This window comes from Ptychodera flava, unplaced genomic scaffold (assembly GCF_041260155.1).
Source record: "Ptychodera flava strain L36383 unplaced genomic scaffold, AS_Pfla_20210202 Scaffold_33__1_contigs__length_2856901_pilon, whole genome shotgun sequence".
NCBI lineage: Eukaryota > Metazoa > Hemichordata > Enteropneusta > Ptychoderidae > Ptychodera > Ptychodera flava.
The window spans coordinates 106446-130256 of record NW_027248355.1 but is presented as its reverse complement, the minus strand read 5'-3'; the positions used below and the strand labels follow the sequence as shown (position 1 = coordinate 130256).

The window sequence follows — 23811 nt, the reverse complement described above, 5'->3', positions numbered from 1 at the left end:
TATCAAATTAATTTTTTTAATTAGATTTATAGGCTATATCTTCATTTACTTCATTAAAGTTGAAAAAGACTTGCAATGTACTTTATTTGAGATGCTATGATAAAACATTTTTAACAGTCATTACTAAAGCTAATTACGATATTTAACGAACTGTCGTTTTTAGGAATATATATCTGGATTGACTTGATCAAAGTTTGCGAAACTTGCCATGTAAATTGGAGATATTATGATGTAGCATTCATGAAATTTGTGTCAGCTACTGACTCATTTGCATATCTAATGAACTTTCATAATTGGCGATATTTCTGAAAATATTTTATCAAAGATGACAAAACATGCTATGTTCATTCAAGATACTGTGATAAAATATAACCGAATGTCGCTTAGCATTTGTACCATGACACCAGCTAGTTACTAATTTGCATATTGACCTAACTTTGCAAATCAGGGAATAAGACTGGAAGGACACCTAAAAAGCTTATGAAACATAGAACTAGTATGCGTATGGATGAGACTTTGTTGTGTGTACCGTGTGCTGTTTTGTGTCTATGTTTATAACTAGTGTATTACGAATTTGTCCTTGTGTTATGGATTACGGATGGGTATGATTGCGATTATTTTGTATGTGTGTTCATGTCGGCTAATTTATAATTTGCATATCCTATGAGCTTTCATAGTTTGGCATAACTTGAAGGACTGAACAAACGGCAAAGGCAATTACACTTGATGTATAAAATGATGATACAATGACAGCAGTCAAAGAAATTTAGTGTTTTTTTATTTAAGATACATATTTGTATATTTAATACCTTTGGAATTAATTTGTGGTGAATATTTTTTTTAAAGTTAATCATATCAGTTTCAATGAAGTTGCAAACTTGTGCCGTTTCAATTTAAACACTACTACAATACATACTGAACCACGTGAGCATTTTCAGTTCATATCTGATCTTTAATTACAGTTAAAAAAACACGGTTAACCGTTGTTAGCAAACATAGATATTTTTCTGCCTTTGTGTTTGCTCTGTAGGGCACAGTGAGTAGACAAGAATGATTAGAAAGAGTTATGTTCCATATTACTTTTTGGATACATTTTATGGAAATATGCCATACCCATTGCACTGGTAGTCTTTACCTGTTTTAAGATATATTTGATTCCTTAACAAGTACGGAGCTGATTAAGACTAAATATTCATTTTTTTATTTCCTGCAGTGTAGACTCCCAAAGAATTCCTTTAAAAATTACTGTTAGATTGTATGAAGAAAATCAATGTTGCCGACAAGTTGAAGGAGTTACACTATCAGATGGTTATCCAAAACACGAAAAGAAACTGTGGAGAAAGCAATTTTTACAGGGTGCCATTTTTAAAGGGACGAAGTCGCCCATTTTGTCATGAATTTTGTTTGATACGAGAAACTACTTATATTGTTTGATATGTTGAAAGATACTGAATCAATGGGTCGCCATGCTTATATTCGACCCCGGTTTTAGACACGATACATGAAACCATCGCGAAAATGAATTAATGGTCATGACCAATAATTCATTTTCGCCATGGTTTCATTTAATTTGTCGAAAATCGGGGTCGAATATATGCATGGTCACCCATTCAATCAGTATCTTTCAACATGTCAAAGGATATAAGCAATATCTCGTATCAAACAAAATTCATGAAAAAATGGGCGACTTTGTCCCTTTAAAATAGATTGCAAGATGACTTCTTCTTCCAAGTCGTTTGTGAAAGTTTCACGAAAATGACAAAAATGCTTGTGTGCATTTGTACAGACAAATCAATGGAATTGGCTGATAGTACGCAACCAATGGGTAGTCTCCCACTTTAATTCATACATTTTGAATCGAGACACTTACTCAGAAATGCCATCAAATAAACGGCTAAACATATTAACACACCCTGGAGAGAACTGTTCATGTTGGATACAATACTCAAGATTTCATCTTCTAAAATCATTTCGCACAGAGCAAGGACCCAAGTGCAGCCCGATATAACGAATAGTTTTGCACAGACACCGAAGTAATCTCTCCATCCATTTTGTCCCATTTTTGTTGCACCAACTCTCATATAGCTCACGGCAATTGAAAACCATATCGTACTGAATATAAAAGTGGCGAAAACAGGACAAATGAAAAACACAACAAGTGCTTGACGGCTGCGGATCCAACACATTCCATCCTCACCATAGCCAATGCGGAAAAGCGCTGGTTTGCTTTGGTCAAGAAAAATACAAATTGCAACAATAAGCGAAGGCAGTCCCCAACCGACGAAACAGTAAGAAACCAGCCATTTGATGTTTTGACTCAAAAACAGGTCTTTGTTTATCGATCGAAATGTTCGAAACATATCAAAGCAGACAACGACCATCCAACAACAATTTGCTAACCGAGAGTAGTGTAACAATACCGCCAAGGGAAAGCAAAGTCCTCGAAGGTCGTTCAGGCTCATACTCGACAAAAATACCACCTGTGCAAATAACATCGAAACGCCATGTTGATCATCAACTTGCCAGCAAAAGTTTGCCTGGAACGCCCTCTGCAGTTGATTATGACGAAAAACATGAGACAAAGAGTTGATAGTGAAGAACATGTGATTATTCCCCACATAACATTATCCTTTAGAGGAACACGTGATAGGAAACACACCAGTGCCATCGACCCATTGGCGACAATTTCAAATATGTGGCTTTTTAGCATATCGCCATTTACTTTGAAAATGAGAGTGCGGTCAGTTTCCATGAAATCAGACTTGTTGAACACGAACAATTTAGCAGATACAGGGCATTTGTCGCGGAACGCGTTCATTGCATCACTTAAACCGTTTCTGAGTGTTGTAGCATCTGTGAGATCGACTGTATTTTGGTTCGCGTTGTTATCGGCGTCCAAGTTAAGCAAGTTTAAACAACTTTGTGACTCAGGATCGAATACTTCATCAACCTTGCAAAGGAAGTCGTACAAGATATGACGTTTGTTGTGCACAAAATGTCCATTTCGAATGTGAAACGACAATGATACATAACCCCTTGGATTCGTATGAAAATGCAGACTTAAAGTCCGAGTATGAGGAAAAATGAACACATTTCTGCTTTTCAACAACGGCATATTAATGCCACATTTAAGGCGCTCATTTAACACGTTATAGCAATGAGCACAGTGCACGTTCCTGAAAGCCCAGGTTCTGCCAACAGAAGATTTCGTTTCAACGATTGAAAAGTAGGATCGACACATCTGCTGCATTCTGTGATACTCTGATTGGTTATCGAAAAACGCTGATTGGCACGAGTCGATGATGCCGTAGACACAGGGACGAGCAAATGCCTCGACGGTCTCCTCCATGACGAACTTGACCATGTCACGCTTTGCCCGCACTAAGTCCAGAGATGCCGTCACTGCGTTGTTGCTATCCAGGTATTCCACGACCTCATCAGGCATAAGTCCTACCTGCGCGGAAACTTTCCACATGGTGAGCTCTGTATGCCCGATGCCGTTGCACAGTGCGCAATAAATGTTAGCAAACACGTCTCTTCCGGCTGGCCATGTGACGGGGATACTTCTTAGGGACATATCTACAAATCAAATACAGCATAACACAAATACATTTGTGAGAGGTAGCTACAGCAGAGAACATTTATCCAATTTTGTTGAGGTATAATTGTGACTTGGGGATAGATATTCTGACTCTTAAAACTTTTTCCACATCTTATCAACCACTTGTTGGGGTATATTTAAAGCTCTCGGTGTAATTGGAGTAACCATCTTAGTTTTTTGAAAGTCGAAAATTTTGTTTTTTTCTCCTTGGAGTTAACAGAGGGATGGCGCGGCCGTTTTGAATACTGAATGTCATATAAAACTTTGGATTCTCTGCTTTTTGGAAATATATGTACTGGTATGAGGGGTGTCCTAGTTATCTTAGATGAGAAATATTCCCTTGAATAAAATAGTGTTGGCAACGCGCATCTTCATGTTTATTTCCCCTTAAAGGGACCAAGTCGGCCATTTTTCATGAATTTTGTTTGATACGAGATACTACTTATATTGTCTGACATGTTGAAAGATAGTGAATGAATGGGTGACCATGCATATATTTGACCCCGGTTTTAGACATGATACACGAAACCATCGCGAAAATGAATTAATCGTCATGACCATTAATTCATTTTGTGATGGTTTATGTCTATAACCGGGGTCGAATATATGCATGAGCACCCATTTATTCAGTATCTTTCAACGTGTCAAACAAAATATAAGTAGTATCACGTATCAAACAAAATTCATGAAAAGGGCCGACTTTGTCCCTTTAAAGGCGGAGCCTCCCTTTAAAAGGGCGCGAAGCTATGGCGGCGTTCATCGTGTTAGCGGACACTAAACAGTCAACACTCGGGCACATGCTTCAGTAAATGCCACTTTTTATATTTTTTAATTTCCGGCCGCCAAAACGCAGACAGACTGCCAAGCGGTGAGCGCGAAGCTGCTACCGATCGAACTCTGTGATTATATTCAAATTCTAATGTGACTGGAAGACAATAGGAAATTCGAGCGTTGGTGGTAGGGAATGAATGACAAATGGCGATTTGAACCGACCGTCATCAAACGCGTGTATAAACTATGTTCGCAGGATTAGCAAAAGGTGACAAAAGGTTGAGATCAGTTTGTGTAATTAATGTTATCGAAATCAAACATCGCACTGGCCACGTGTTTGACTGGGAGGAGAACTCCACTAATGCGAGAACCTGGTATTGAAAAGTGCGGCTTTAAGGTAGTTCGCGCCTGGAAAATGAAAGACTTACTTTTCTCAGGGAATGTTTAAATCATTCTCTTTTATCGGGGGTCACCGTGCAAATGTTGGTACAAGTGAAACAATTTTGTTCAAAATTTACCGATATTTGACATTCAAAACGGCCGCCTTCTCTGTGTCAATTCCATGGAGAAAAATGAAAGTTTCGCCTTTCGATAAACTAAGACGGTGAAAAGTTTCCTTACACCAAGAGCTTTAAAATGAGCCCCCCCCCCCAAGTGGTAGATCAGAAAAGATTTGTAAATGTTAAAGGTTCAAATATCTATCCCAAGACGCATTATTCTACCTTAAGAATTATCTATTTAGATTACTCTGATTTAGTCTCTTAGCCACATCATCAGCTTTCTGCAAACGTTAAGGCCAAAAAAAAAAAATTTTGTGTTTCCTGTAACATGCTCTTCAGAAATAGGGTAGGTAGGTAGGAAAAACATTTTTTTTTGTTAATTTTGTTTCTCTGCAAAAAAGAAAATGTGAAAATTTTAATACCCTTCGACAAGGGTCAAGGCATCGTCATTGTCAACACAAAAGATTACATGCACGAATGCAAAAGACAATTACGCAACACTCAGTATTGTACACACCTAGACAGTGACGACACAGAACAACCAGTAAACAAAGTACACGAACTATTAAACAAAATACGAGAACAAACACATCGACCATGATACTTATAAGTATTTCGATCCAAATAACATAAAAATCCGTACTCCGCATTGGTACTTATTGCCTAAAATTCACTAACCGCCGCCTGAAAACTCAACGTTTGGAGACCAGTATTTAGTGGCTGCTCCAGTCCCACTAACAGAATTTCAGAATTCCTGGATTACTTCATAAAACCACTGGTCCAGCAACAACCGTCAAATATAAAAGACGCAACAAACTTCATACAAGAAATAGAAAAAACAAATTTCCCCCAACACGCATTTCTTGTAACACTCGACGTGGTGTCGATGGACACAAACACAACTCACGACGAAGCGATTCGGCTAGTCAGTGAAACATAAAACTCATAAACCTCGCTTCAAACAAATTACGGCATCAAAAAACCACCCACGGAAGACTTAATAGAAATGCTTTCACTAATTCTAAAACACAACAGTTTTGAATTTAACAAGCAATACTTCCGTCAAACCCGCGGCTGCAGCATAGGATCGAATGCCTCGCCAGAGATAGCAGACATTGCTTTTCATGAACTTGAAAAGAAAATAATCGTAAACAACCACAACAACATTCACTTCTGGAAAAGATTCAGAGATGATGTCTTTGCAATCTTTCTGGGAACACAAACCGAACTCACTAACTTCATTCAAAAAATCCACACAATGCACCCAACGTTTAAGTTTTCATACGAAAACTCAACACAAGAAATTACATTCCTAGATGTAGTAGTTTTCAAAGGTGCAAGATACCACAAAGAAAATATCCTCGACATCAAAACACATACTAAACCAACAGACGTATTCCAATTTCTTCATAGAGAATCGTGTCACCCGACAGCAACATTTAATGGCTTTATCAAAGGTATAATCCTTAGATACGCTCGCACTTGAAACAACAATGACGACTTTACTACAAAAGTCGCTTTCTTTAGAAACAAACTACTCAACAGAGAATACAAAAACAATGAAATCACGAATATAACAGAAAAAATAAACCACAGTATTCGTAATACACTAACAAACTGTACAAGTACACGTAAAGAAGCAACAAACAAACTCATCTTCAGTACAACATACAGCCCTTACATAAAAACAAAAGATCTTAAGGGAAGTCTTTTGAAACATTTGGCTGAACTGGAGAATGGGACTCAACACTAAGGAATCTATTCCCAGAATCACCAATCATTGCTTACTAGAGAAACAAAAACCTAAAAGACACACTAGTCAAAACAAAATTTACAGAAGTAAAGAAACAAAAAACAAACAAACCAGACCACCAAACGGACTCACAACGAGACCCAAACATTGATATTCTTGCCTCGCTATTTGAAGAGCAAGACCACTAAAATACATTAAAATAAATTTTCACAAACACAAACTAACGAAAGAATCTACATTGCGACTGATGAGAAACCACACTCGGGTTTCGAAACGCAAGCGTCAAAGAGCCACTCATCAACTTTGTAACACCATAGGTTCGGCTGCGTCTCGCCATAAGCTTTCCCCACACAAATAAAACATTATCGTACAACTCTGCTGAAGTTAGCAGCCAAAACCTAGCAGCCAAAACTATGGTGTGGAAGCTAGCAGCCAAAATTTGCAAGTCACTTTCCTTCTATATTTTGAAGTCATGTGAACATCAATCAAACGTACGAGCTTCTTTGTACATGTATCAACACAAACACATCATTTACTAATTAATTTCTTGGCATAAATTATCTCCATTCTAATTAGCACCTGGTATCCAGGCTAACCTATGGCTATAAAACACAATGCATTGTCCGTTGGAATGAAAGAAAGAGTGTGCACCCATTACACCTAGCATGTCTTACATATATACATCCATACTAACAAACTACACTTATCTCATTTCTTAATTAATTTCTTTGCATAAATTATCTCCATTCTAATTAGCATCTATATGCTAGCCTATGGCTATATAAAGCACAATGCATGGTCTGCTGGAATGAAAGAAAGAGTGTGCTGTTGCGATGATCCTTTTCACCTACCCTGTTTTCTTCACGTACATCAATACTTATAGACTACAACTCTTAATTAATTTCTTTGCATAAATTATCTTTATTGTATTTAGCATCTGTATGCTGGCTCCAAACAGAATGAACGGTCTGCTGGAATGAAAGAAAGAGTGTGCATCCATTTCATCTCCCCAGCCTTATACATATACATCTATACTAACAGACTACTCTTCTTCCATTTCTTAATTTATTTCTTTGCATAAAATATCTCTATTGTAATTGGCATGTATATGCTAATTTATGGCTGTAGAACAGAGAGCATAGTCTGCTGGTAGGGCATGTGGAGTTTGTTTGTATAGATCAAAAGACACAGGACAGGCTACGTGAAAAGGATGCACACTCTATCTTTCCAGCAGACACTGCATTCTGCTGTATAGCCATAGGCTAGCGATTATGTGGTAATTAAAATGGAGATAATTTATGCAAAGAAATTATTATTAAGAAATGAGACATGTCTTATTTGTTCGTATGGATATATATCTGTAAGACATGGCAGGTGAAATGGATGCACTCTCTTTCATTCATTCCAGCAGACAATGCATCTCCTTGTATCCACATGTGCAGGCAAGCATATAGGTGATAATTAAATTAGAGATAATTTGTGCAAGGGAATTAATTAATAAATGTGACAAGTGCAGTTTGTTAGTATGGATGTATATGAGCAAGACATGCTCGGTGAAATGGATGCACACCTTGTCTCACATTCAGGCAGACACCATATTCTGCTGTTTTGTCAGAGCTTAGCATATATATGTAAATTAATTGGAGATAATTTATGCAAAGAAATTAATTAAGAAATGAGACAAGTGTAGTTTGTTAGTATGGATGTATATGTGTAAGACATGCAAGGTGAAATGGATGCACACTCTTTCTTTCATTCAGGCAGACACTATATTCTGCTGTATGGCCATGGGTTAGCATATATGTTAATTGAAATTGATATAATTTATGCAAAGAAATTAATTAAGTAATGAGACAAGTGAAGTTTGTTAATATGGATGTATATGTGTAAGACATGCTGGGTGAAATTGATGCACACTCTTTCTTTCATTCTAGCAGACAAAGCACTATGCTGTATAGCCATTATAGGTTGGCATGTATATGTTAATTAATTGGAAATAATTTATGCAAAGAAATTAATTAAGAAATGAGTTAAGTGTAGTTTGTTAGTATGGATGTATATGTGTAAGACATGCTAGATGTAATGTGTGCACACTCTTTCTTCATTCCAGCAGACACTACATTCTGTCGTATATCCATAGGCTAGCATAACGAGTTTAATAGAATGGAGATAATTTATGCCAAGAAATTAATTAAGAAATGAGACAAATGTGGTTTGTGAGTATGGATGTATATGTGTAAGACATGCTAGTTTAAATGGATGCACACTCTTTCTTTCATTAGAGCAGACACTATTCTTCTTTTATGGCCATCGGCTAGCATGGAGCTGATAGTTAAACGAGACATAATTTATGCAAAGAAATTAATTAAAAAAATGAGACAAATGCAGTTTGTTAGTATGGATGTGTATGAGTAAGACCTACTAGGTGAAATGGATGCACACTCTTTCTTTCATTCAAACAGACACTTTATTCTGCTGTAGGGTCATAGGTTGGCATATATATGTTAATTAATTGGAGATAATTTATGCAAAGAAATTATTAAGAAATGAGACAAGTGAAGGTTGTTAGTATGGATGAATATGAGTAAGACATACTAGGTGAAATGGATGCACACTCTTTCTTTCATTCAAACAGACACTTTATTCTGCTGTAGGGTCATAGGTTGGCATATATATGTTAATTAATGTGAGATAATTTATGCAAAAAAAATAATTAAGAAATGAGACAAGTGTAGTTTCTTAGTATAGATGTATATGTTTAAGACATGCTAGGTGAAATGGATGCACACTCTTTCTTTACTTCTAGGCGACAATGCACTCTGTTGTATAGCCAAAGGTCGGCATATTTATGTTAATTAATGTGAGATAATTTATGCAAAGAAATTATTTAAGAAATGAAATAAGTGTAGTTTGTTAGTATGGATGTATATGTGTAAGACATGCTAGGTGAAATGGATGCACACTCTTTCTTTCATTCAGGCAGACAATGTACTCTGCATTATAGCCATAGGTTTGCATTCTTATTTGTTAATTAATTGGAGATAATTTATGCAAACAAATTAATTAAAGCCGCACTTTTCAATCCCTGGTTCTCGCATTAGTGGAGTTCTCCTCCCAGTCAAACACATGGCCAGTACGATGTTTGATTTCTATAACATTAATTACACAAACTGATTTCAATCTTTTGTCACCTTTTGCTAATCCTGCAAACAGAGCTTATATAATCGTTTGATTGACGGTCGGTTCAAATTGCCAACGGTCATTTATTCCCCAGCACCGCACTCGAATTTCCTTAAAAAACGTCTTCCAGTCACGTTAGAATTTGAATATAACCACTGAGTTCGATCGGCAGCAGCTTTGTGCTGACCGCTTGGCAGTCTGTCAGCGTTTTTGCGGTCGGAAAAAAACTAAAAAGTGGCATTTTCTGGAGCGTGTGCCCTCATGTTACCTGCTTGGTGTCCACTTACACAATGAACGCCGCCATAGGTTGGCCCCCTTTTAAAGGGAGGCTCCGCCTTTAAGAAATGAGACAAGTGTGGTTTGTTAGTATGGATGTATATGAGTAAGACATGCTAGGTGAAATGGATGCACACTCTTTCTTTCATTCAAGCAGACAATGTACTCTGCTGTATAGCCATAGGTTAGCATATATATGTTAATTAATTGGAAATAATGTATGCAAAGAAATTAATTAAGAAATGAGACAAGTGTGGTTTGTTAGTATGGATGTATATGTGTAAGACATGCTAGGTGTAATAGGTGCACACTCTTTCTTTCATTACAGCAGGCAATGCATTGTGCTTTTAATAGCCATAGGCTAGCATATAGATGCTAATTAGAATGGAGATAATTTATGCAAAGAAATTAATTAAGAAATGAGACAAGTGTAGTTTGTTAGTATGGATGTATATGAGTAAGACATGCTAGGTGAAATTGATGCACACTCTTTCTTCCATTCAAACAGACAATGTACTCTGCATTATAGCCATAGGTTTGCATTCTTATATGTTAATTAATTGGAGATAATTTATGCAAAGAAATTAATTAAGAAATGAGACAAGTGTGGTTTGCTAGTATGGATGTATATGAGTAAGACATGCTAGGGTAAATGGATGCACACTCTTTCTTTCATTCAAACACACAATGTACTCTGCTGTATAGCCATAGGTTAGCATATATATATGTTAATTGATTGGAGATAATTTATGCAAAGAAATTAATTAAGAAATGAGACAAGTGTGGTTTGTAAGTATGGATGTATATGTGTAAGACATGCTAGGTGTAATAGGTGCACACTCTTTCTTTCATTACAGCAGGCAATGCATTGTGCTTTTAATAGCCATAGGCTAGCATATAGATGCTAATTAGAATGGAGATAATTTATGCAAAGAAATTAATTAAGAAATGAGACAAGTGTAGTTTGTTAGTATTTGATGTATATGGGTAACACATGCTAGGTGAAATGGATGCACACTCTTTCTTTCATTCAAACAGACAATGTACTCTGCTGTATAGCTATAGGTTTGCATATATATGTTAATTAATTGGAGATAATTTATGCAAAGAAATTAATTAAGAAATTAGAAAGTGCAATTTGTTAGTATGGATGTATATGTGTAAGACATGCTAGGTGAAATGGATGCACACTCTTTCTTTCATTAAGGCAGACACTATTCTTGTGGCCATTGTCTATAGGTGGTAATTAAAGCGGAGATAATTTATGCAAATAAATTAATTAAGAAATGAGACAAGTGTAGTTTGTTAGAATGGGTGTATATGTGTAAGACATGCTAGGTGTAATGGGTGCACACTCGTTCTTTCATTCAAGCAGACAGTGCATTGTGCTTTATAGCCATAGGCTACCTGGGATACCAGGTGCTAATTAGAATGGAGATAATTTATGCCAAGAAATTAATTAGTAAATGATGTGATTGTGTTGATACATGTATAAAGAACCTCGTATGTTAGATTGATGTCCACTTGACTTCAAAATATAGGAGGAAAGTGGCTTGCAAGTTTTGGCTGCTAGCTTCCACACCATAGTTTTTGCTGCTAGTTTTTGGCTGCTAGCTTCAGCCGAGTTACCGTACACACCAATCCAAACTTCCCTAAAAATATCCGAGGCGAAACAAACATTTTCATTAACACAAAAAGTCGGATAAAAATGTAGGAACACATTTTTGAAACGAATCAAACACAAACTCGACACAAAATCATTTTGGATAGTTAGGTGGGGAGCCTCTTTCACACTTTTTACAATCGCCATAAGCTTTCCCCACACAAACAAAACATTACCGTACACACTAATCCAAACTTCCCTACAAATATCCGAGGTGAAACAAACATTTTCATTAACACAAAAAATCGGATAAGAATATAGGAACACATTATTGAAACGAATTAAACACAAACTCGACACAAAAACATTTTGGATAGTTAGTTGGGGAGCCTCTCAGACTTTTTACATTTTTTCTTGAACGTGATCGCATTTCTCACATGTTACGGAAAACACGCTTGCACAAGCAGTCGCTATTGTTGTTTAATGACGTCATGAAATCACGCGTGATTTAAAACTTTTCCCAGCCAATCTCGCGGGATTTGTTTTCAAGGTCCAAAAAAACGTTTAGGGTCGGGGGGTTTGAACTAGGGTAGGTCGGGTTACCGGAAACACACAATTTTTTTTTAGGCCTAAGTAAGATATTGAATAAGTGTATACGTTTAACCTACCTAACGGGATGATATTCTCGCACTTTTCACGAATGACGTCATCCTGCCACGATTCCGGACAATTACGATTCATCCAAACACCTTCAGCCAATGAGTAAGTGACACGAGTGCACACATGCGCAGATGTGAAGTCATTTTCTCCACTGTAACTACCATTTGCAGGAGGATGTGGTTCAGTTCCGTTTTGGCAGACCTCACTATAGTCGAAACAACAATCCCCAAAATAGGTACATTTTGGGTCACAGTTACATGTCCATCTGTAAGAATTATCGTTGGGTAAAGTACTCCAATTTGGAACCGCGTTACACTTGGGTCCGTAAGGTGATGTGTTCAAACACGAATCCAGTCGACGGGAAGTCTCTCCATCAACGCACATTTCACCCATCACGTTTGAAAACACGCTTTTCAAGAGCACAAGCAAAGTCAGTTTACAGACCATATTTTGGGTTTTCTTCTGTTTATTGAAAAAGAAAATGAAAATATGTATGTTAACCACTGCAAGTAAAGTCCAGAATAAATAAAGTTTATTCGGAGACATGATGTTAAAGTTATGATGAAACCTACAACTATTACAAATATTACATTATTGTTTCCATAGTAATGTCATAGTATTCCCCAAATATTGCAATACACATTAGAACAAAACATTCAAGAAAAACTCCTTACACAGGCATCCCAACTATAGCTTCACCCCAACAAAATTTAGGCTTGCGGGAATGCTCTTTCTCCCCTCATTCCATGTGATAACTTGTACCGTTACATTTTGTCCCCGTGTGATGATTTGTACTTTCACTTTTGTCGTCACGTGATATTTCGTTGTAAGATGCAGGTAGCTTCGGCAGGTAGGTATACTGATTAAAATAACCATGTGAAATAGTTTGTTTCAATATGTCAATTCTTACGAATCGCCTGGCAGATTAGTTTGGATGTACTTTACCACTCTATCATGCACCTGGTACTCAGCTTTCGTCATCGGATTTGATGAGAGTAACTCTTTTAAAACGTTAGCTTTCAGGCAAATAAATTGATAAGGCGTGACGCACAAAATGTTTGTCCGGTGTATGTTTTGGCTGAACAAATTGTTCAAGCGTAGTCTACTTATAATAACACCTGGGAGACAGAGAGGTGACAAGTTTTGCATTGGTCACCTATTGAAGTATGGTGGCCTTTGATCAGCTGACGACATTCACCAAATGGTATCCTTGAATATCTCCTCAGTGCGCAGACAATTCCTGCCATCACGTTTCTGTTTCAAAAAATATGATGTTCAGTTGCTATGCATGGCGTGTATCAAGACACTGATAGCGCACCAGGGTACATTAGCTAGATAAACACTGTTATAACATTTGAAGTCGATCCTTGTAGGTTGAAAAGTGATTAAATGTGTATATTGGTCATTAACTCATGTAAAAGTGCTAAATACTTATATTGATGTTATACAATAGTATCTATCTTCGATAGACATGATAGTGTCGTAGGTTATTAGGGGGTTTACACGTGTGAGTTAAGTCCGGAGTTGGCACCGGAATAAATTAAAACCTGTGTCAATTGGACGTGTGAACAGACAACACCGAACTAACAAAGAACTAAATTAATTCGGTGTGGGAGGGCTGGTCCAGGTTCGGTGCTCCGTACTAAACAATGGCCTATTTACACGTGTGACCAGAACACCGAACTAAACGCCGAACTATATCCTGTCTTCGGGCTTGCGGTCATTACCACAATGGACGGTGTTCAAGTAAGCTCTCGCGATCGCGGCAACAATTGGCCGCAGGAAGAGATCAGGCTACTAATGTCAATCTGGAGAGACGAAAATGTCATCCGTATGATGGACGGCACGTCGAGGGATCGGCTAGTGTATGAAGACGTCGCTGCCAAGGCCAGGGAGAAGGGACTCGAGAGGACAGCGGAACAATGCCACAACAAAATCAAACGGTTGCGAGCTCAGTTCAAGTCCGTGTCCGACAACAACCGTCGTAGTGGCAGAGCTAGAAAAACGATGCCATTTTACGATGAGTTGTAGGTAGTAAAGGGAAAGCAATTGGTAGTAAAGGGAAAGCAACTCCACACATCGTTCATATTTGGGTTGTTTGCGTTTTGTGTATGATATTGTGTATAATATAAGTGTATATCATGTTTAACTGTTTTATGTAAAATGTTGCTTGGCCATGGCGAGACGTAACCGTAATCTACGTGTCCTGTGTTAATCCGCACTGGAGCGGAGAGACTACTGACACTGTGATCCTTTGGCGCTACGTTTCGAAAACAGAGTTTTCTTCATCAGTCGCTTAAAATTCATTTTTGATTGGTGAGACGTGTTGAATGGTTGATTGTTTTTATTTTATAATATGTTGTTCCACTTACGTTTGGTAGGGAAGCTAGAATGTCTACTGTTTGGTCTTGTTGTGTTTGTGTAGGTTCGTGTGAACCTGAGTTTGAGCTATTGTAGTTTTTATGAAGTCTGGCGCTTATAAGTGTGTCGCCTATATTTCTGTTCCTTCTATATACGATTATTGGTTGGTTTTGGAACAGTTTTTTTAGTGTTTCGTCTTTTTCAAGTTCACTCCAGTTTTCTGTCAGGGCTTGCTTGATTTTTGTCGTTTCGATGTACGGGCTATACGTTGTTATGAAGACTACTGTATTGTTGGTGGCGTTATTTCTTTCGCTTGACCCGAACTAAATTTATACCTTGTGTATGACGTGTAAACGTGAGATCGCTTAGATCGCTGATAAGGAATATTTACAGAGCGACTAATCAGATTCCCTCAGGTTTAAAAAAATACACGTGTAAACCCACCTTTAGTATTAAAAATGCATCCCTAATCAGGGAAATTCATAAAATATGCAAATGAGGGGACGTGTGTGAAGGCGTGAGCTGATAAGGCAACTCATGTTTGCTTATAATAAAATATGCTTGCTCATATGATTAAGAACATGCCAACCACACGTCGGCCACGATTGGATTACTGAAATTAAATAGCTGGAACGCCCTTCAGGAATTTAGATTGTACTCATGTATTTCATGTTATATCAGTGGCACATGTTGATCAATGGAATGAAACAAAATACTGGACCATTGTTACTTCAAGTTGCCGGCTGTAAGTCCGCCTAGATGACGTCATATGTAGATGCACGTAGCTTGTAATGACCAGTGGTTGTCGAATTGCCTTGTAATGATTTGTACCCTAACATTTGTCGCCATTTGATGATTTGTACCATCATATTTGTCGTCACGTGATTATTTCTACCCTCACGTTTGCCATCACCTGATGGTTTGTACCCTCACATTTGTCGTCATGTGATTATTTGTACCGGGTCCCTAACATTTGTCATCACGTGATGGTTTGTACTATCATATTTATCGTCAAGTGGTGATTTGTACCCTCACTTTTGTCCCGAGTCATCACACTTTTGAAAGGGTGTATAATTGGAACGTACAATTTTTCATCATAAGATTAAAAATAGTTTTGAGGGACAAAAGGCAGAACGAATGCAACATTGATGATTGCATTCTAACTTTTGTGCTGTAGTTTCAATGATAGACACGAACAACACAAAAGGTGAGGAATGACAGATCAATAGCACCTTTTCCAACCAGCCCAGAACAATCTCAACCGATACCAACTCGCCCGATTGCAATACCAACTGGCCTGTTGTTTGAGATGTACATGTAGTACTAATATATCGTGTGTTATAGATTCACCACACCTTGTGTTGTAAAGTTTCATGGAGTTGACAGGCGCCTGTCAAAAATCGGCTTTTATAGTATTGACAAGTGGGACGTTTTCCGCTCAAATTCACCACATTTTTAGCGAAATAATCTGTTTTTCTTCCACTTCAATGAAGAACACATTGTTCTCCCATGTAAAACTTACAAAATAAGTTCAAAAATTACAAAATAAGTTCAATTAAGTCACATCTTCAACATTTTGTACACAGTAGCGAAATCCGTCATACGCAGTGCCGTATCACCCGAGCAATGATATATATTATTGCCTGAATACATGGGTTTATGTGCCCGGGGGCAGGTGACAATTGCCCGACGGCAGGAGGGCAAATTGTCTCCTCCTGCGTGGGTACATAAACTCATGTATTCAGGCAATAATTTTTTTATAACATGCTTCTTCACAGTTATTGCTATATGACAATATTTATATCCAGCGTTAAGCGTCTACTTTGACGTCGAAATCGTCGAAATTCTTCACTGGACCGGGTAGCCATGGAAACCGGTCAGTACATCGTTCACAGGCCCGCTAACATCCCGGATGTTCCTATGCAAATCAATGCACTGATTCACTCACATCGAGGCATGTAATAAAGCTGCATTAGCCAGTCCTGTACATGTTCTGCACGTGTATTTTGGCCGATTATCTTTGTCGATTTCAAGTATCTTTCGTCGTGAATATCGCGTCTGACAGTCCACATATGCAAATGGAAACTATGGTCGGACGTTATTTGGAGTCGATGATTTGTCAGGACGAGGTCGTCATGAAAATCACAAATTGGTTTCGGGCGAGTTGGTATCAGGCGAGTTGGAATCGGGCGAGTTGGTTTCGGGCGGGTCGGAAAAGGTGCGAGTTAACTGGTACCCCACAAAAAGACTTGACCATCTCTGCCATAGTGCTGCAGCTCCATCGCACTGTTCACCGTGCTCCTTTGTCCAACGTTAAAGTATGCGCCTCGAAAGTGAAAGACTGGTACTTTTGCTCAAACTTTTCTCAAGGAATTTAAACCCTTTTCGTTCAAAATCAAGACTAAAAATGAGGGTTCACCGCGCAAATTTTGGTACTAGAGAAACAAATTACCAATGATTTACCGACGTTTGAAATTCAAAATGGCCGCCATCCCTGTGTTACTTACTCTGTACAGAATGATACAAATTCTGAATTTCTAAAAACTAAGCCGGTGAAAAGGCTTTAAAATGAACCCCCTACAAGTGGTAGATCAGAAAAGAATTTAAAAAAAGTTTGAAAGTCAGAATACCTGCACTGTCCCCGAGGCGCATTCTACCTGAAGTGAAACTATTCTTATCCAATCTACCTCGAAGTTAATGAATAAGGAAATGGATATGCTGGGGGAAAGTCGATGAAATAGTAATGTTGAAGAAGATGCCGGGGAAAAGAAGATGCCTGGGAAAAATTCTATCTGAACACTTTGAAAGGTAGTGTTGTCAGCATGACAGACTGTGGAGTAACCTCTTCGCTCATTGTTATCATTGCCATAAACTGTGATGACGTCCCACAACATTGATTATTCGATTTATGAGACAGAAACTAGACTGACAAAGATAGAGTTGACCACAGTTTAAAGGGAGACAGTCGTCGGAACTGCGCCTGAGCGAGTTTCTTCTTACAAACAATGTATTTCGTGCACGATATCTAGATCCACCTCATGATTATAGCTGCAAATTGTAAATCATCACAGACATGCGTTATTACTTTCATCAATCACCATCGTACCTTAGATACAGTGTTTGCGTCCCATACGTTCCAACGGCTGTATCCCTTTAATGTCCGTCGATTATGCTTAAAATGTGTAAATATTCTTGACAACATTTTAACATGACTAAAAGCAAGCTGTGGTGCTGATTTTGATAAATGCCGCCTGACTTAACTTTTGAGAAACCAAGAAATATAAACCGACACGACGATTAGACAAAAAATTAGTCGGTTACACGGAATTTTCATCGAGGAAACTGATTCTAGTAGGATTAGTAGGTTTGAAAGATTACTTTATGATCAAAGCTACGGAACTGAAACGGGAGAAACACTGAATAGATAGATTACAGCAGCTCTATTGTGGGCGATACTTGTGTTTGTAGAAAATAAAACAGACTGCTTTATTTTCCACAAACATCTGAGAACAATATTTATTTTGACGCCTATTTCTGCCATAAAGAATGTAGAAATCATAGAATTCGCATATAGATGTGATTTGATAAAACCTACCTTTGTTCCTGACTCGCAGCAGCGAAGGTGCCTCTCCACTTTTTGCCTGTGCCGATGTACGTTGGAATGACCAACTGTTTGAAAAGTCTTGCAGCTTTTACGTTTTCCATTTGACACTATGGTCCTTATCAGGCACTTTAGTCTCGTTGAGGGCGCGTCAAGATGGCGCTGTATTCAGTGACATTGTGAAAGCAATTCCTCCACCACTAGTCGCTTACAAGCCACGTGCATCTACACATGATGTCGCCTGGGGGCCGCGTAAGCGTAGAGCGGACATACCGACAACAAGTAACAGTGGTCCCGTATTTGTTTCATGCAATTGATCAATCGCATGTGTCACTGAAAAAAAACATTAAATACATGAGTACAAATCAAAATGCTGAAGAAGCTGCGAGCGATTTAATGCCGACAGTGCTTGTTGGCATGTTCTTGTAGATCGCAATGTTATGAAACCAAGCATATATTATTTTAAGTAAACATATATTCATTTATCAACTCATGCGTTCACATGTGTGCGTTCATTTTCATGTTTAATGAACTTCCCTGATTAGGAATGCAAATAACAAATAAAAAGCAAAATGACGACACTATCATGTTCATCGAAGATACTATGCTACAACATCAACAAAAGTAATTTAGCACTTTAGCAAGAGTTAATTACCAAATTACACATTTCATCACTTTCATGTACCTGGTAGTGCTACATCTTGATACACGCCATGCATAGCAACTAAACATCACACTTTTTGAAGCAAAAACGTGATGGCAGGAACTGTCCTCGCACTGAGGAGATATTCAAGGATACCATTTGGTGAATGTCGTCAGCTGATCAAAGGCCACCATACTTCAATGAGGTGACCAATGCAAAACTTGTCACCTCTCTGTCTCCCAGGTGTTATTATAAGTAGACTACGCTTGAACAATTTGTGCAGCCAAAACATATACCTGACAAAACATTTCGTTTTATCAATTTATTTGCCTGAAAGCTAACGTTTTTGATAGAGTTACTGTCATCAAATCCAATGACGAAACCTGAATATCACGTGCATGACAGTGTTATAAAGTACATATAAACAAATCTGCCAGGGGTATATAAAATTGATAAATGTAAACAAACTATTTCACATGATTATTCCATCAGTTCCTGAATCGAACAACGAAATATCATGTGACGACAAATGTGATGGTACAAATCATCACGTGGTGAGAAATATGAGGGTACAAATCATCACGTGGCAACAAATGTGATGGTACAAATCATCACGTGGTGAGAAATGTGAGGGTACAAATCATCACGTGACGACAAATGTGAGGGTACAAATCATCACGTGGTAACAAACGTGATGGTAGAAATTATCACGTGACGACAAATGTGAGGGTACAAATCATCACACGGTGAAAAATGTGAGGGTACAAATCATCAAACTATTAAGTATGGGTTCAGATTGAATGCACTCAGATTGATAGTGGGGTGGGAGGGCCGGGGGTGTTACATTTTAGAAACCTATCTTTGGGAGGGTCTAGGGACAAACCTTGCAATTGTCCATGTGATATTTTCTGAATAGGAAATACACCGAAAATACACATTATCGACAAGCTTCACAAGCAGAGAAGATTTAGTGCTATCCTACATTAAACACCTACAACAGTTAAAACTGATGAAAGAAAAGAGACAAAAGTATATGGAGCATGTGGCAAAATGTATGTCAATTATCACACGTTTATTAATACAAAAATACTATAGAAATAATGTACGACGCGCTGACCATTAACGTTTATTTGTTGGCAAGGGCGAGAGGAAAGCCCAAAATTAACGGGCGAGGCTTGCCGAGCCTCGCCCGTAAATACACGTTATGGTCAGAGCGGAGTCTGTTATTTCCATTATATTATCAGCGAACCCAAGAAAACCGTCAAAATTTCCGAAAATTTCAGGAGCGAACGACAACTGGGCCCCAGAAACGGAGCAATACGCGACGCACTGTCACGCGCGCTGTAAAAAAATTGGCAAATCCGGAGATGCTTTCAGAAAAAAGTATCTCAACTTGACCTACAAATGCTCCATTTTATTTTGTGATTGATTATGATTTACGTTTGAGCTGTAAAGTTACGATACTTTGAGTTGTTAATCTTATTATTCATATTCACGGGCATGTAAACAAACCATTACTGTGTATTTGTGGTCAGTCACATGGTTCAGCTCGACCAATCAAAATGCGACGGGCAGGGCATGGTAATATAATGTTAGTTTTATATTGGGAAAAAATGTTCATAGTTATCTCATAGACTACCATGCATACAGAATCAACATTTCGGTGAAATGCCAAAATATAATTTCTTGCACACACATGGACTTTTAACCACCCTAGTCTAATCAAGAACAGTAATATCAATAATCAAAGGTCCATAAATACACAGAGATTTACCTTGTTTTGTATTGGAAATAGCGAATCAACATTTCGAAGAAATTCCAAAATCAAATTTCTTGCATACACGTGGGCTTGTAACCACTCTTGTCTAATCAAGTACATGTATAGTGAATCAACATTTTCGATGAAATCAAAAAATCTATTTTCTCGAGCACAAATGAGCGTTTTACTTCCCACTTCAAGCAAAGTACATGGGAAAATTTTCAATAGTTTGCCAGATAGACTCCATGTATTGTGACTTGATATTTTTGGTGAAGAACTATATCAGCCACTTCTTGCATTCTTTTATAGTTGCAAAAAATATGGTGATCATCCACAAATGTATAAAATGTCATATCACTTCAAATTGCGATTCTCCCTCCAAAAACGCCAGCCCTCCCCGTGTATTTTCTGTCCCTAACTAACATTACAATTATTATGTTTATTAGCTGATACTGTTTGAGTGTTTCCTGGGGCGGATACTGCAGTGGTTAGGGAGGGTCCAGAATGTCGGACGGGGGGAGTCACATTGTAGACAGGAGGATAGTGTGGAGGGTCTCATTTTACAGTACAGGTGCGCACGGAATTCCACGGCCTACCCCCTGTAATTACTGAAGGCTCCCTTACTAATTTCCTTCTTTCAATGCACGTGACGAAATTTCACAATTGTTTCCGCAATCGTCTTTGTAGTTTATCGTGAACTGTGACAATTATTGTCCGTACATTGTAATTGAATAAATGTTTCAAACCTTCACACAAATCACAGTCCCATAGGTGGAGGAATGTGCGAATGCTAGCCTTCGATTATCTGGCACAACATACTTTCCTCCTCATGTCCTATTAAGGTTCCAAGACAAGAAATTGACCTTTTTAAGCTAACAATTCTCTAGTGGTAAATAAGCTCAGAACCCCAGTAAATTATATATTTTCGGAAAGTCTAGATATAGGGGAACATTTAGTTACCACAGTGTCACCATTGTTTACATAACTATCACATGACAGGTAATTTACATAACCTTTCAAAAATCGGTTTTCCCTATGTTTTGTTTCAATGCTTTGAGAAATGTGGCTGAAATTTGTTTGAGTGCAAGGTGTTCTAAGGATCTTCCAATGTGTGTCTCAGAATTTTTTTAAACCGTCTTAAACAATTTTATGCCAGAAAAACTTCCAGAGCGGTGGATTAAACCCTAGTTGATTTCTTTAAAATTGTGCTCCCAAAAAAACTAGGCAAGATATAAAAAATCTGAGACATTCTTTTAAAGAGCGTTGTAACAGCTTGCATTCCAGCAAGTTTGAGTCAGATATTTTGAAGTATTGAGACAAAACATAGGGAAAACCGATTTTTGAAAGATTATGCAAATTACCTGTCACGTGATAGTTATGTACACAATGGTATTAGTGTGGTTACCAAAATGTTCCCCTATATCAAGGCTTTTAGAAAATGTATAATTTACGGGGGTTCTGAGCTTATTAACCACCAGAGAATTGTTAGAATAAAGAGTTCCATTTCTTGTCTTGGAACCTTTAAGCAGAACACACCTCGGGGACAGACATTCGGAACTCTCAAACTTTTACAATTCTTTTCTGATCTACCACTTGTGGGTTTTTTTAAAGCTCTGGTTTTAAGAAAGCCTATTCCCGGCTTAATTTTTCGAAATTCGCACATTTTTACTTTTCTTCATAAAGTTAACACAGGGATGGCAGCCATTTTGAATTTTATGTATCCGTTAAATCTTGGGTATTTATTTCCCTAGTACCAAAATTTCCAGGATGACCCCAGGATTTTATTCTTTATTTTGAAAGAGAATGGTTGAAAGATTCCTTAAGGAAAGTTTGAGCAATCGCTTTAGTCTTTCATTTTCGAGGTGCATGCTACCTTAAACTATATGAGGGTTAGGTTATAATGTCCAACGGTAATGCCTGTATGAAAAATTATCTACATATACGACAAAGTTAATATGGAAAATATGTATGACAGACAGAGATTTCACATTTACATTTTCAATTTGCATGTCTGTAAAACTCAACAAGTCGCACGTCAAAATCTCATGAAACATTTCCAAAAGTCGCTCTTATATGAAAGACCAAATCCAAAGAGTCCATCTGAGTTTTGGGTGAATTTTGTAATATTTCGTGAAACAGAAACGAAATCCAAGTTGCGAGGAAGTCAAGTTTGTGATTAGCCCCATGCTGACTATACACACAGTGGCTGCTGTCCTCGCTCAGTGAGTTGGTTTAAAGCTTCTCAAACCCGCCAAGGTGATTGTGCTGAGTCGGGGGGGGGGGGGGGGGGGGCTTTAGAGAGTCTAAGACCGGGGGAGGGGTAGGTAGTAATCTGGTTGTTGTTTGTGTTATTGTTTATGTTTATCGTAGTGTCGTGTTTGTTGACCAATAAAATTCGAACTTTTTTCTGCTCATAAGGAAATAAAATGAAAAACCCGCAAAAATACGCGACGATAGTGCATAACACAGTGCTGTATAAAACAGAGCTGTAAACAAAATAACTGACGCTAACATTCCATTCAGGACTGTACACATATGTAACTGGTATATTAAGCTGTCAAAATTCTGCATTGCTGCACTAAAAGTCAAACCACAGAAACTCTTGCGATACAAAAATACTAAATTATATTATATCATGCTACCATGCGCCATTCTGATTGGACGAGAGCTCATTCCACCGATGCTAAAATACTGTTTTAGCACTGATAGCAGTGCTAAAACGGGCCCCTAAACCAGCATTTTCGAAAATTGCCCGGTCGGTGCATTTGAACGTACCTATCTAAACCATAGACCCTCGAGAAAGACCGAAACAGTCCACTTTGTTTCAAAGACTGAAGACCGAATTTTGATACACAGATAAAGTGTGGGTCTGTAACTCACCTCTTGGTGTAAATAAGTTGGGATCGATGATGAAAGACATCTCTGAAGCAGCACGTTTGGGGTATGATGCACACAAATATTAGGGCGACAGCGCACCGTGCACTTTGCTTGATATTGCGGGAGTCGAGACGCGATATATCCCAGTACCGCTCTTTAAAATGAAGATAGTATTCGTTCATACACAAATAAATTGACACTTCCTCACAGTAACGGTATGTCATAT

The 23811-nt window shown here is 38.0% G+C and overlaps 1 protein-coding gene across 1 annotated transcript; it reads right to left on the bottom strand.

The window, feature by feature from the left end:
* Positions 1-1687: 1687 nt before the first annotated feature.
* On the bottom strand, positions 1688-18479 carry LOC139127583 (uncharacterized). Its single transcript, XM_070693487.1, has 3 exons — positions 18301-18479; positions 12353-12806; positions 1688-3579 (listed from the first exon to the last, which is right to left on the bottom strand). Exons 2-3 carry the CDS (start codon positions 12789-12791, stop codon positions 2459-2461), a joined length of 1560 nt encoding a protein of 519 aa, XP_070549588.1. The 5' UTR covers positions 12792-12806; positions 18301-18479; the 3' UTR covers positions 1688-2458.
* Between the last annotated feature and the right edge of the window lie 5332 nt (positions 18480-23811).

What these genes read in the sequence shown, in the direction of transcription:
- LOC139127583 (XM_070693487.1), bottom strand. Translation starts at nt 12,791, where the DNA reads ATGGTCTGTAAACTGACTTTGCTTGTGCTCTTGAAAAGCGTGTTTTCA. An exon ending in CGAGAATATCATCCCGTTAG is followed by an intron (nt 3,580 to 12,352) that starts GTAGGTTAAACG and finishes TTTGATTTGTAG; the next exon opens with ATATGTCCCTAAGAAGTATC.